At 44.7% G+C, this 13780-nt stretch overlaps 1 protein-coding gene across 4 annotated transcripts in view; it reads right to left on the minus strand.

Moving 5' to 3' along the window:
* The window catches only part of TTBK1 (tau tubulin kinase 1), a 154203-nt gene that overhangs the window by 111669 nt on the left and 28754 nt on the right, over nucleotides 1–13780 (minus strand). For 2 of the 4 annotated variants that reach the window (XM_043544148.1, XM_043544146.1), the window contains exon 2: nucleotides 12585–12743. In XM_043544148.1, coding sequence (XP_043400083.1) covers nucleotides 12585–12692 — 108 coding nt within the window. In that variant the 5' untranslated portion in view covers nucleotides 12693–12743. Of the gene's footprint in view, nucleotides 1–12584; nucleotides 13557–13780 lie in introns of those variants that run through there. The other 2 variants (XM_043544147.1, XM_037896264.2) reach the window with 2 other exon arrangements.

Below are 13780 nucleotides of genomic sequence, written 5' to 3' on the forward strand. Positions count from 1 at the left end.
ATGTATCCCATCCCTTTCTAATGGCTGGTATGCGCAGAGGATGACAACCTACCAGTGCTCCAGTTACATCATTAGCTCAAGTGGCTAGTCTGTGGAAGTCTGGAAGTGGAAGTCTGTATGGTGGATCTAAAGGTTACAACCTTGCTGATGAACCACATGGATAGCAATATGATTCCACATGATGGAATTTGCTTTTTTAAAACCTAGGAAATTACATACAGAAAACTATATTGAAAGAAAATTAAGGTTGCAAAGTCAAGCACTCAAAAGATAGGAAATGTCAGAATTAAGTCAGCCTGGGTAACCTTAATTTGGTCCCCTTGTACGTATGCATTATATACCATTTGTAGTTATGTGATCGCATACTATATTTTCCACAAGACCCCTGCCTCCTTCAGTGCACAGAACAGATCTGCTCTGGGGATGATTCAGGGCTGTTGTCTTTAAGGCCCCAGCCTCATTTGCTGAAGAAACTGGAAAATATGCAATGAGGGAGGGGATTGCAGGAAGTGAAAGAATGGCCTCATGGTTAAGGCAATTGAATGCTGCCCTTGAGAACTGGAGTCTATCCTTGCCAATGCCACAGAGTTCCTGTGTGATGCCGGGAAAGTCACTTCAGCGTTTCACACGTGGCCACTAGTTGTGTGTCCCTCATTCTCTGGGTGTCTGACTTAAAACCCTGGGGTTTGATTTGCAGAAACACTGAGCAGTCACAGCTGCACTGAATTCACTAAGAACTATGCTTTGAACACATCGAGTGCTATACAATGTTAAGTACTCTGAAAAATCAGATCCTATGGGTCTCAAATTGGGCACCAAAAATTAGTGGACACTTTTGACTTTAATGTCTCTATGTGTCAGTTTCCTATTCAATAACACCACCTGTTCATCTCCCCAGTGTTGAGAAGATAAATCAATTAATCTTTGTGAAGTCCACAGATACTAAAGTGATGATTAAAGACCATATCATGACACATATGCCCAAGTCAGGCAAATTCGGTTGCACAGGCAACCTTAATACTGGCGTTTCCTAACATTTAAGTGCTTGACTTTATGACCTTCACGCTCTTTGATCAGTTTTCTGTGTGAAGTTATTATTTGTATTTGGGTGGTGTCCAGAAAGCTAACAAGGTTGATGAACACAACGAACGGATAGGTGGGGAAAGAGGAGGAAACAGTGAAACCAGCCTGTTCCTCATAGTGAGCAGTAGTGACAGCTCACCCCCTGCCTGGGGATGCTCTGCAGGCAGACCAGCCTAGGTCAGGCTCACAGAGGGATCTGAAGAAGGAGTGCAGTGGCTGTTTCCGTTTTGTTTGGGAGTTTTTCCCATGTAGACCTTATAGCATGGGTGAACAGGTGAGGGTGTCTGAGGGAGAAGTTGACTGGTAGGCAAAAAAGGGCTTCTGGCTGCAGTCAGCAAGTTTACTGAGGATAAAGAGAGAAGCACCGTCCTGATCATCCGCTGAAGCAGAAGTCAGGCATCAGCTACCAGCACAATGCTGCAGGCTGCAGCCACATAATCATTGTTACAGGTTTCAGAGTAGCAGCCGTGTTAGTCTGTATCTGCAAAAAGAACAGGAGGACTTGTGGCACCTTAGAGACTAACACATTTATTTGAGCATAAGCTTTCGTGAGCTACAGCTCACTTCATCGGATGCATCCAGTGGAAAATACAGTAGGGGGATTTTATACACACAGAGAACATGAAACAATGGGTGTTACCATACACACTGTAACGAGAATGATCAGGTAAGGTGAGCTATTACCAGCAGGAGAGAAAAAAAACCTTTTGTACTGATAACCAAGGTGGGCCATTTCCAGCAGTTGACAAGAACGTGTGAGGAACAGTGGGGCGGGGGGGGGGGGGGGGGGGGGGGAATAACCACGGGGAAATAGTTTTACTTTGTGTAATGACACATCCACTCCCAGTCTTTATTCAAGCCTAATTTAATGGTGTCCAGTTTGCAAATTAATTGTTATTTCTTTCTTTCACAGCTCCCAAAGTGTGCTGGAAGCACCACAGTGCAGATAAACGCACGCTCCCTACCCCACGCTGACAGCCTCATTTCCGGCACAACGGCAGGGAAGGCAGAATAAACCAGTGGGCAAGAAGGCCGGGTTTACACAGGCACCGAGCCAGGCACATGCGCAGCAGGTTTGGGCTTGTTAAATAAACCAAAGAATAGGTGAACATCTTTACTGACTCACTTCAGCTGAGTCTCAGGGAGGGATGTGATGAGGACAGGGTGTGTTCCATGGATAGGGGGAAACGTGGGTAAAGGGGCAGAGAGAGTTGTGGAGGAAGAACATCAGACATGGAGTGTGACATAATTAGCACCAGTGCAGGTGTAGCCATGTCGGTCCCAGGATATTAGAGAGACAAGGCGGGTGAGGTAAGTTCTTCTACTGGACCAGAGAATCACGATGCTGTCAAATGAACTCATGCAGGAAAACGGTGTGGAAGTAGATAAAGGGAATTTGATGCAGGCCTCTGTATTGAGCAGGAGTGAGGCTAACTCTAGCTTTAATAACGTGAGATTTGTAGTAGCGGGGATAGGGTGAAGCGAGTGGAAAACAACTGTGAAAGAGGCTGTTGTGACCTTGCATTAGATAAGAATAGAATGCCGACTATAAGAGAAATGGTAAGAAAAATAAGATCTCATGAAGGAATATGTAAAAACAATATGCCCTTGTTGCTTATTATTGTCTGTAATAAAGGTATAAAGACTTGCTCTAATTGTTTATCTTTGAGCGACCTGCCTAGGTGGGGGAAACCATGTGTCCTAGTGCACTCCCTCTCTCTGTGCAATCGCTTGAGATAACGAAGTGTATCTGACTTGCTGCACCCAACCTGAGAGTGTACCTTCCAGCTGCACTTCTGTAACAGCACAGCTGTGCCGCTGTATGGTACACAGTGTAGACATGGCCTTAACTCATAACTATGCTAGACACTAAAAATCATGGACTGAACAGAGACACTGGCTTTATGGTTTATTATAACAATCTGTAACCCACTAATCCCCTGTTTTTGTCCTATCACTGCAGAGGTGTTAACAGGCCATTCTATCTTGAATGTTCCCTTACAATATGTGCTAACTACTTATACTAAATCTGTTCCATCTTACATTTAGGTGTGATGCTGGGAGAACCTTTCCCAGACCTAAAAAAGAACTCCATGTGGCTAGAAAGAAAGGGCTTGGCTACACTTGCGAGTTAGAGGGCATTTAAAGCAGCCCCGGACGCCCTAGCTCACTACCCGTCCACACTGGCAAGGCACATAGAGTGCTCTGACTCCATGGCTAGACCGCTCCTGGTACTCCACCTCGGCGAGAAGATTAACGCTTGTTGCGCCTTGGCTGAAACGCCCGGGTGTCGGAGTGAATGAGGTGCTGTATTACTGCGCTCTGATCAGCCTCCGGAAACGTCCCATAATCCCCTTAAGACAAGCGGCTACTCTTCTCATTGTTTTGGAATGGCTGCAGGAATGCGGATATGCCCTTTGAAAGCTCCGTTTCTGACAGCCGGCATGCTTATCTGCTCCAAGACAAAGCAACCATTACTGTGGAATGCTGTGTGTGAGAGAGAGAGAGGGCGGGAGGGAGGGGAGATCTGCTGCTGTCTGAACTTACAAGACAGCATGCTGACATGCTCCCAGCCCCCCCAAAAACCCACTCTCTGTCCCCCCACATACACACAACACACTCCCTGTCACACTCCACCCCACCCACCTCCATTTGAAAAGCATGTTGCAGCCACTTGCATGCTGGGATAGCTACCACAATGCACTGCTTTCTGTGGCCCTTGCAAGAGCTGCTAATGTGGCCACACCAGTGCCCTTGTAGCTGTCAGTATGGACAGACTGCAGCGCTTTCCCTACTGCGCTCTACGAAGGCTGGTTTAACTCAAAGCGCTCTACATCTGCAAGTGTAGCCATGCCCAAAGCTTGTCTCTCTCACCAACAGAAGTTAGTCCAATAAAAGATATTACCTCATCCACCTTGTCTCTATAATTAGCACCAAACAGAGAGGCTGCAAAGGCTCTTCCTCTCACTCACATCATGTCCCCAAAGATTTCATGAGCTTCCCCCAGCAATTAGCTCACCGTATTAGCAGGTTTGCTTATGTAACAAAGTCTGTCGAAGTTGGCTAACTTTGAATTATCAGGGTATGAGGACAAACTTTTAATTACACTTAACAAAAACAAAATTCTCAAGCACACACTCTTTCAGATCTTCCCCTCTCCTCTGCTTAATTTCTTATGTGAATTCCTTGCCAGTAAAGGAAATCGTAAGGAGGATTCACTGTAACCATATCACTCAGAATATGAAAACTGTACAAGTTTTCAGTGGATATCTTGATTCACTGCTGAAATGCAAGTACATAGCAGCATCAGAGGGGGTCCAGAGAAGGGCAACAAGAATGCTCTCAGGCCTAGAAACACTGGGACAGTTCACCATAGAAAAGAGATGAACTGTATATAAAGAAATGACTGGCTGAGGAAAGGGAGATAGACAAAGCTTGCTGTCTCATAGAACAGGAAAAAGGGAACTTCGGTGAAAAGGAAAGTAGCAAATTCAAAACTGATGAAAGGAAATACTTTTTCATGCAATGTGTAACAAGTTTTTGGATGCTGCTGAGGCCAAGAGCCTAGCAGGATTCAAAAGGAGATTGGACATTGGTATGGATATCAAGAAACTCCAACATTCTCATAGTAAACACCACTAGAAAATTAACAGGAAGAAAAGGTTTTTAAAAACCCTTTCAGGGCACAAGTCAACTTCTAACAATTGAGGGTTAGCAGGAGCTTTCCCGGGGGCAGGTTGTCTCATAACTGCCTGTAATGGGGTATGCTCACTGCTGGGCCACCTCCTTGTGGCTGGGTCTGAGGATTAGCTCTCAGCCCATCTAGCGCCCCTTTCTGTCTGTTGCTTGCACAGCAGCCCCTCTCTTACTCTGGGACATGCATGCTCCTTTCTTCATCCTATTTAGTCCTCCCCTTCCGGGTGTCAGAGTCCCACTGGACAGGCTGGTCGTATGCCATCAGTCAGTCTTCTGGTCCAGTGCCACGGGGCTGGAAGGGAACCTGGGCCCACCCCCAACTCCATGTTCCAGCCCAGGGCTCTTGTGTCTAGCAACCACAATACGCTCAATCTCAGATCCTGTTGCTGTTTTCCCTGGGCTCCTTCCTACCTCGCTTCTCTAGCTCCTGGCCCACCTCTGGGATTACGAGCCTGAGATTCATCTGCTCTCAGTGGCTACTCCCCCCTCTCAGCTTCTAATCCAGTGCTAAATCCCAGGGTTTACTCTCCTCTCCAGAACTTCTCCTTGTCCCTAGCAAACTCTCTTTCTCTCTGGAGAGTGACTGAAGAGCTGCCCCCGAAGCCCCTTCCTGTGCTCATGTCCTGTTCTATACTCCTAGCCCAGTTTCTCCTCCAGCTGGGATGAATCTGCCATTAGGCCCTGTCTATCCCTGCTTCCACTCCAGGTGCAGAATCTTATGTTAACTGGCTGCTTCTGGCCCACAATAACCTGCTCAGGGCTTGTGTGAGGTGGACACCCCATCACAGAGCCTATTGAATAGTTCTTCCACCTTCCCCTGAAGCAGTTGGTGCTGGCCACTGACAAAGATGAGACCCTAGGCAAAGTGAACTCCTGGCCTGGTCCTGTCTGGCCATTCCTACGTTCCTATGATCAGGAGAAGGGCTTTCTGCATATCCACAGACAAAGTGTGTAAAGACCCTCCTGCCGTGGGTTTTATTAACTCCTACCTTTAGTATATTAACTTGTACACACACACACACACACATACACACACCATATGAGAGTAAAATCTGAAGGATAATAGATGGCAGCTACAATGAAGCACAGAAATGAAAACCAGGAGAGCAGTGCAACAGAGCAGAGGTGTGTGGTGAGACATGAAGGGTTCAACTACTGAGATAAATGGCACAATGGGCTCCTGGTCTCTGACTAGGCCCCAGGCAATAGAGCAGTACAAAGAATAACTAGTAGCTGAAAGCCTGCGCAGTCACCTGGATGTCGCAGTTGGGCCAAGTAATCCCCCATCTGTGCAGTCTCCCTCATACAACCAATGAAACTGTTGCATGCAAATTATCTGTACAGTAAAGATGACGATTGACTCAGTTACCTCAGCTATCTAGGACTCTTGGCATGGCCTTGATACATGCCTTACTCTAGCTGTATTCAGCATGTGTGCAATTCGTAAAGTCAAAATGGCTGAGATCTTAAAAACTGGCCAGTAACAGACCACGAATCCCACTGGTGATTGAATCTGGTGAAGTTATGAACAAAAAGAGCTTTCAGCCATGCGCGTAGCAATTTCCATCACTTCACACTGACTCTACAGACATTCGTGGCTTCACAGTGACTCTCCTGGAATCTTATTATACAGAAAAGTACAATGTTTAAAAGAAGCGATTAACGCTCCAAGTGAACCAAAGAGGTGGGTTTGGATGCTGCCTGGAGGATTCAGGCGCTATCAAAGGGATCCTGGAAGATTAAATAATTTCTAGATTTGTTCCCTAAATCTGGAGTTCGTTTTTATATATAAAGCTCTGAGCAACAGCCTCACCCATCCTGTACATAATCCCTCCAGCTCTTTCCCCCTAATTCATTGCCATCTCTTCTGGAATGCTTTTCTCTCTGGCATGCCTTCACCTATCCACCCCGCAGCAGCAGCAACATTCCCCATATCCTGCCAAGGACACCTAGAGGCCCTCAGCAATCATTGCCTGTGTTGCCAATGAGCTTTGTAGTCCACCAGGAGTCAGGTCACATCTTTCAGAGTAGCTGCCGTGTTAGTCTGTATGCGCCAAAAGAACAGGAGGACTTGTGGCCCCTTAGAGACTAACACATTTATTTGAGCATGAGCTTTCGTAAGCTACAGCTCACTTCATCGGATGCAACTTGAATCCACCCGAAGGGGCAACTGAGGGAGGAGAAGGAGAAGAAGCGAGATGCTGAGCTCGTGGATGAACCGGACCCTGGGTAGGAAGTGAGGTGATAGAATAAAAGTGGGGAACTGAGGAGGAGAAAAAGAAGGAAAATAGGAAAGGTTTCAGATCAGAAGAAGCAGAAAAAAAGTAGACCTAGGTATGTGAGCAGACACTATTAGAGAAGGGGAGTAGAGGGAAATAAAATCTACAGATGTACTGGAGAGAGGGTATCAAAGACAAAAAATGAAAGGAAATCAAATTGATCACATCTTGAGGCCCGTGTGTAGGGTTGGAGCCCAGAGCACCCAAAGGAGAACAAGCAGGATTTGTTAATTACCTGGATGCATCACAGGAGTCAGTTATTTACCATGGAATTAACAGTGTACTATTTGTTATGGGATAGTGACATAAAGCAACCGGCTGCTCCTGTCAAAGACCTAGACCCAATCCTTTCTCCGATGCATCACACTGGAGTGTCAGTGGCCTGCTGGCTGGCAGCGTGGGGACCCAGCTACGCTAGGCTAACTGTGAGGAAAGGCAGAGGAAAACCAAAGCAAAAAAGGGATGATTTAAAATCTTTAGAACTTTATAAGGAAAAGGTCCAACACTGTACCAGGAGCATAAATAATATAGAACATTACCAAACACTTACTACTTATAATAATAAAACTACAGGATACCAACACGTTAACTTTTGTGAACTTCTACACGCTGTGCAATTAGTATCAAATGCATCGTTATTGACAAGAACAAGAGAGATTACGCTACAACATACAGTGCCACTTCAGAGAAGAATCAACTTTTCCCCTCCTTGGCTGGAAGTCTAGCGCCACTCTTGCTGTCCTGTCCTTTGCTTCTCTTCAGCCTGAAGTGCTCCTTTGACTCAATGTTTCTGTGGCTGTATCTCTTTTCACTGAGTTTATCCACAAGTGGGTTTCCTCATCAAGTCTGCCCTCACTTGTCCATTAGGCACCTTTGAACTGTCTTCCATCAATAGATGTCCAAACAGTCATTCTCTATGTTTAGGTCCTTTGTGGGTGGGCTTCTTGTTTACTATTTTCAGGATCTGTTTTCATCTAACACAGCTTTCTGATCAGCTCCCCTTTTCACCAATTTAATTTCCTTTCATTTTTTGTCTTTGATACCCTCTCTCCAGTACATCTGTAGATTTTATTTCCCTCTACTCCCCTTCTCTAATAGTGTCTGCTCACATACCTAGGTCTACTTTTTTTCTGCTTCTTCTGATCTGAAACCTTTCCTATTTTCCTTCTTTTTCTCCTTCTCAGTTCCCCACTTTTATTCTATCACCTCACCTCCTACCCAGGGTCCGGTTCATCCATGAGCTCAGCATCTCGCTTCTTCTCCTTCTCCTTCCTCAGTTGCCCCTTCGGGTGGATTCTAAGCCCACCCCAGCTCAAGCTGCCCTCCCACTGGCCGTCTCTCTCCCCAGGGCAGCATTCTGTGCTGCTGCATCACAGCCGCAGCAGGTGCTAGTACCGGGGTGAGGCTTACCACAGTAGTACCTCAGGACAGGAGCATCCGTTATCATTTGTTTGTGTGTGTCAATGCTTGCTGCTGGGGATCTGCCCAGTCCTACAACACATCCTGCCTTGCGAGCAGCCGTCTGGGTTCCGGTTCCGCAGCCAGGAGTGACAGAACACAGACAGAAAATGTATCCTTCCGGTGAAGTGCTGTGCCCCTTTCACATCCACTGGAGCTGGCCTGTCTCTGCTGGGATCTGCTTTCAGTCCCTCTGCTGTGAGTAGATATCCAGTGTATGTCACCTTGTGCTGTTTGACGTGCCATCCCCCTCTCCTCTGGTACAAGTCCGACTGAATCTTTCTGGGACTCTGCTCTGCTCTTGCACACATTGCTAAAATGGTCGAACTTGCCACGTTCCTTGCCATGCTGTCCTAGTGCTGAGCACTTTTTCACCAGCTCCTGCTGTCTCCCCGCTGTCTTTTCCAGTTTTACTTTATCTTGTCTCACATGGGTGACCAGAACTGGATATAGTATTCAGGGTGTGGGCGCACCATGGATTTATATACCGGCATTATGATGTTTGCTACCCCTTTCCTAATAGTTCCTAAAATCCTATTTGTCTCTTTGACTGCTGTGGTGTACTGAGTTGAAGTTTTCACAGAACTATCCACAGAGAATCCAAGATCTTGTTCTTGGGTGGTAACAGCTAATTTAAAATCTATCATTATAGATGTGTAGTTGGAATTATTTTTTCCAACATGCCTTACACCACACTTATCCAGGTTGAATTTCCATCTGCTGTTTTGTTGCCCAGTCACCCAGTTTTGTGAGATCCCTTTTTAACTCTTCACAGTCAGCTTTGGACTTAACTATCTTGAATAATTTTGTATCATCTCCAATTTTGCCACTTCTCCGTTCACTCCCTGTTCCAGATAATGAATATGTTGCACAGCACAGGTCCCGGTACGGATCTTTAGGGGACCCCTCTGTTTGCCTCTCTCCATTTAATTGTGAAAAATGACCATTTATCCCTACCCTTTGTTTCTAATCTTTTAACCAGTTACGTGAGAGACACTTCCCTCTGATCCTAGGGTCACCTAGTTTCCTTGAAGCCTTTGGTGAGGCACCTTCCTATTATCCTGATTAGGATGCATCTTCCAAATTTTAAAGGATGTCTTTTTGCCTCTAACAGCCTCTATTACTCTGCTGTTTAGCCATGGTGGCATTCTTTTAGTCTTCTTATTGTTTTTTTCTGATGTGGGGTACACATTTACTCTGAGCCTCTATTATGGTGTTTTTAAATAGCCCCTCATTTTGTGTAGTTTCCCTTTTGAAGTTAAATATTACTGCAGTTGGGGTTTTTTGGGAGGGGGTTGGTATTATCCCCCCCACATTACGGTCACTATTACTGCGTGGTTCAGCTATATTCACCTCTTGGACCAGATCTTGTGCTCCATTTAGGACTAAAACAAGAATTGCCTCTCCTCTTGTGGGTTCCAGGGCTAGCTGTTCCAAGAAGCAGTCATTGATGGCGTGTAGAAATTTTATCTCTGCATCACACTCCAAGGTGACATTTACTCAGTCTTCACTCGGTTTACAACTGACCTATATTAATGTAGCACCAAATCACTATAGGAAGGTTTGGCAGAATCTGTTTTTTTAATAGTTTTGATGGACAATATAAATTTATTTTTAAGCATTTTTTTCAATTTTTATCTATTCAAATTTTCAAATTCGCCCAAAATTATGTGGTTTAAACATTTCCCCCCTATTCTTATCAATTTAAGTTTTCACAGTTGCAGGAAATTATAGAGGGGAGGTCAGACAATTATTTAGAGACAGTAGTTGTTGATATTCAAAATGTTAAAGCTTTATAACCATTAAAACACAAATTGTCAACATCACGTCAAAACGTACTGTCAATATCCTTAAATCAAACTAAGTTCTTAAGCAGCATTTTTCTCCTTTTTTGCCTATCTGTAAATTTCAATTATCAATGGAAATATTTTGTCAGTTTGTGGCTATACAGTGAAATTGACGTTTATCTACATTTTAATGATACAAATCTAATCCTTCCAAGCCTAGCTATAAACCAGTTGTAAACTGATTTAAGTTCATCCATGCAAGGGGCTGCACCATCTTAATTAAATCAGATTAAAAACTGATTTTAGCTAAACCAGTGCAATATGTGGGTGCACTAGGCCTTGGAAATGATAAGTGCTAAGTATTTAGAGAAGCTAGTACCCCAACACACCCCACAGCAGGATAACTTTGAATGCATTCCTTTGACTAGCAGGAATGCCATGCTGTCCTTCGCATTCTTTTTAAAGTATTCTTTCCTCCCATCCAAACCGTAATCATAAAAAGCTGCAAGATTCTGCCACACAATGTATCATGGTGTCATGGTCTGGCCACAACTAATGCAGACAGAAAAGCTTTACAAAAGAAATTAACCCAGTGCAAGCACTTGCCAGTGACTAGGCATAGTGAATCCTTGTGACACATGCCATCTGCCTACCAGCTGCCTTGGGACACAGTACACATGGAGATCATCAACTACCAGTGCCCTAAGCTGTAGATGGGATGTGCTGAAGCAGTATTAAACAATGCAGAGGAAAAGTAAGGACAGCTACTATTACACTTCTTCCAGCAAACTAGAAAAGTATACGACCAGAACCTCAAAATAAAGCCACATCTACAACACCACATCTACAACACAGACTCCAACTCATTTAATTTCTCTTTTTTGTATTTATATTTCATATTATGGTAGTGCCCAGAGGTCCCAAGTGAGATCAGAGCCCCATTGTGTTAGGCACTGTACAAACACAAACACTGGTAAGAGACAATCCCTGCCCTTAAGAGTTTACAATCTAAATAGACAAGACAGGCAAAGGGTGAGAGGGGACATAATTAACACAGCACCGGAGTAGGCTAGCCTCCCTTCCTGAAAAAAATTCACTTAATTTATTCTTCATTTAAATAGGTCTTTCTGCAACAAGGCACCTTCCACAACACAAGAAAGGTACATGATTAATTCTATGCCCCACACGTAGCCAGCTGTTGAACATTCCCAGTGAGCTCAACAAAGCTTTCAGATTAATTGTAAGCAATATTCATCCATTACATCTAGTAGGGACAAGCGAAGGCTGCTAAGGGGTTTCATACAGATAAATGCGTGAGAGCGCATCTATGAGATTTACTAGCGTTGGTAAAGCTTGTGTCCTGTGTGAACCCAGGACTGCCAAAATAAATCTGCTTGCTACTCCAATCTCTGGGCCCTCAGTGCACAACTCAGATTGTGTGTGGTCCAGCACTTTGAGCCCACAGCTGGGAATCAGAACCTCCAAAGTTCCCATCACCTCTTTCTATGGCTTTGAGGAAGGCACGTCACTTCCTTTGGCTTCAGTTTCCTGAATGGTAAACTGGAGGTAATATTTACTAACCTCAAAGGATTGTTGTGAGGGTTAGTGTGAGTAAAGCATTTTAAATGCTGAGTATTATTATTTCTACAACAACCAGAGTCAATTATTGCTGACAGGGACAGAGCAACTTCCTCGGCTCATTAATTTATTATAGGCAGAGCTGGTAGCAACGTCCATAGTTAAGGCTGAATGACACTTTCCATTTTGAGACCCTGTGTTCAGCTGCTTATAACTTTGCCAAACAAACTGTTCAAGCCAATATTTTTCTTGTCGAACGTCTACCTTCAGCTGACTGATTTTGGAAAGTTTCACCTATATTGGATCTGCTGTTTCTGAGGATGGGGTTAAGGTAAAATACATTGTGTTTGCCAGCGTTAAAACATGATTACAAAAATTTGATTGAAACATTCCAGCACCGCTGGGTTCTAGAGCAAGGACTTGAAAACTGGCAATGTAGTATCTCAGAGTCTGAGAGCTTTGCTAATCAGGTCACCAGCAGCAGTTCATCCTACCCAGAAATCCCTGGCAGGTTTGCTGTTCTAAAACATCAGCTGTCTCAAAAAACTGGTGTAATATTTATCACCTTCTTTCATGCCCTGACCCAGATTCCCTCAGTCAGTGCCGTCTGATCAGTCCTGGGACCAGCAAGAAGCACTTTTACAGCATCACAGAGAAGAGCCTTTTGGGCCAGTAGTGGAAATTCAGAGTCAGAGCTACTCACCACTTTCCAACGGTCCTTGACCACGTAGTTGGCCGGCAGAATGTCGACCTGTTCCCCTCCCCCACTCATGTTTGGTTCCTCCCTGATAGCTGCTACTAGGCACTGCATTTGCCAGCCAGAAAGTATTTTAGTAGCTCCCAATTTAAATGAGCCATTTATCTGAGAAGAAAAACAAAAGGGAGAAAAGGAGGGTTAGTGCAGGTCATTGCATTGATGCTGTTGAAACTACATCTCAACAGCTCTGGTTTAGAGCCAATCAGAAACAGCATCTCTGGGAAGAAGGCAAACTCACCTCGGAGCACAGCAAGCAACACCCAGCTTTACAAATTCCTCAGCTCTCTCCATGCACAAACCTGGCAGAAGCAACCAGGCCCCAAGTCCACAGCACCAACTGAAGAGATGACAAGTTACTGGCTACACCATGCAGGGTCCTAGTGCTCTTGGGCCTCATAGCCAGCAACTCAAAGATGGGCCAATGCCAAATCCTTGCATACAGCCTGAGTATCAGGGTGGGAACAACGAAGAAAGCCGTAATTGTACCAGGCAAAAAAAAAATAAAAAAAAAATAAAAAAATCTTGCTTTAACAGAGCAGCTGATTCATTTTCTGTTATTTTGGTTTCTAGCTGACCGTATACAACACTCCCATCCCCAAGACTTGCCAGGTTCTATGCTCTGGAAGCCAAAGGGGGCTAGGGTGGCCTCTAGAGCGCCAGGGTCACAAACACTGCTAACAGCCAGGCAGAGAAGAAGGGCACAGTTAGAAGGGGTTTCAGCCACATATAGATTAGTCCTTGTAAGACACAAGCCTCGCTAAAAATGTTAAATTCAAGCACAGAGACAGATAGAATATCAACTTTCCTTTCCCCCTCCTTTCTCTCCCTGTCTCCAGGGCGAGGCGCTCTCACTCATCCATGAGATCCAGATTACCTGATTCTGTAGCCAGTTTCGTTCTTGAATTTTTGGTTAGAATCCCTCCATAAAGGTGACTCTCAGCTTCATATCAGTGCTAATCTTATTCATTTAAAGGAACCTTAGTGGTTATCTCGCCTGCTGCTATAGGCTATTTTCTGGCCTCAGAGCCCACAATCCTTTGATTCACAGGTTTCTTGGTAGCTCTGCCCCCTTTTCCCTGGTATATAGCCCATATGCCCTTTCTGGATATAAAACGAGTTCTTCTGCAGAGATCAAATACAGC

Source organism: Chelonia mydas, chromosome 3 (assembly GCF_015237465.2).
Source record: "Chelonia mydas isolate rCheMyd1 chromosome 3, rCheMyd1.pri.v2, whole genome shotgun sequence".
Classification (NCBI taxonomy): domain Eukaryota; kingdom Metazoa; phylum Chordata; order Testudines; family Cheloniidae; genus Chelonia; species Chelonia mydas.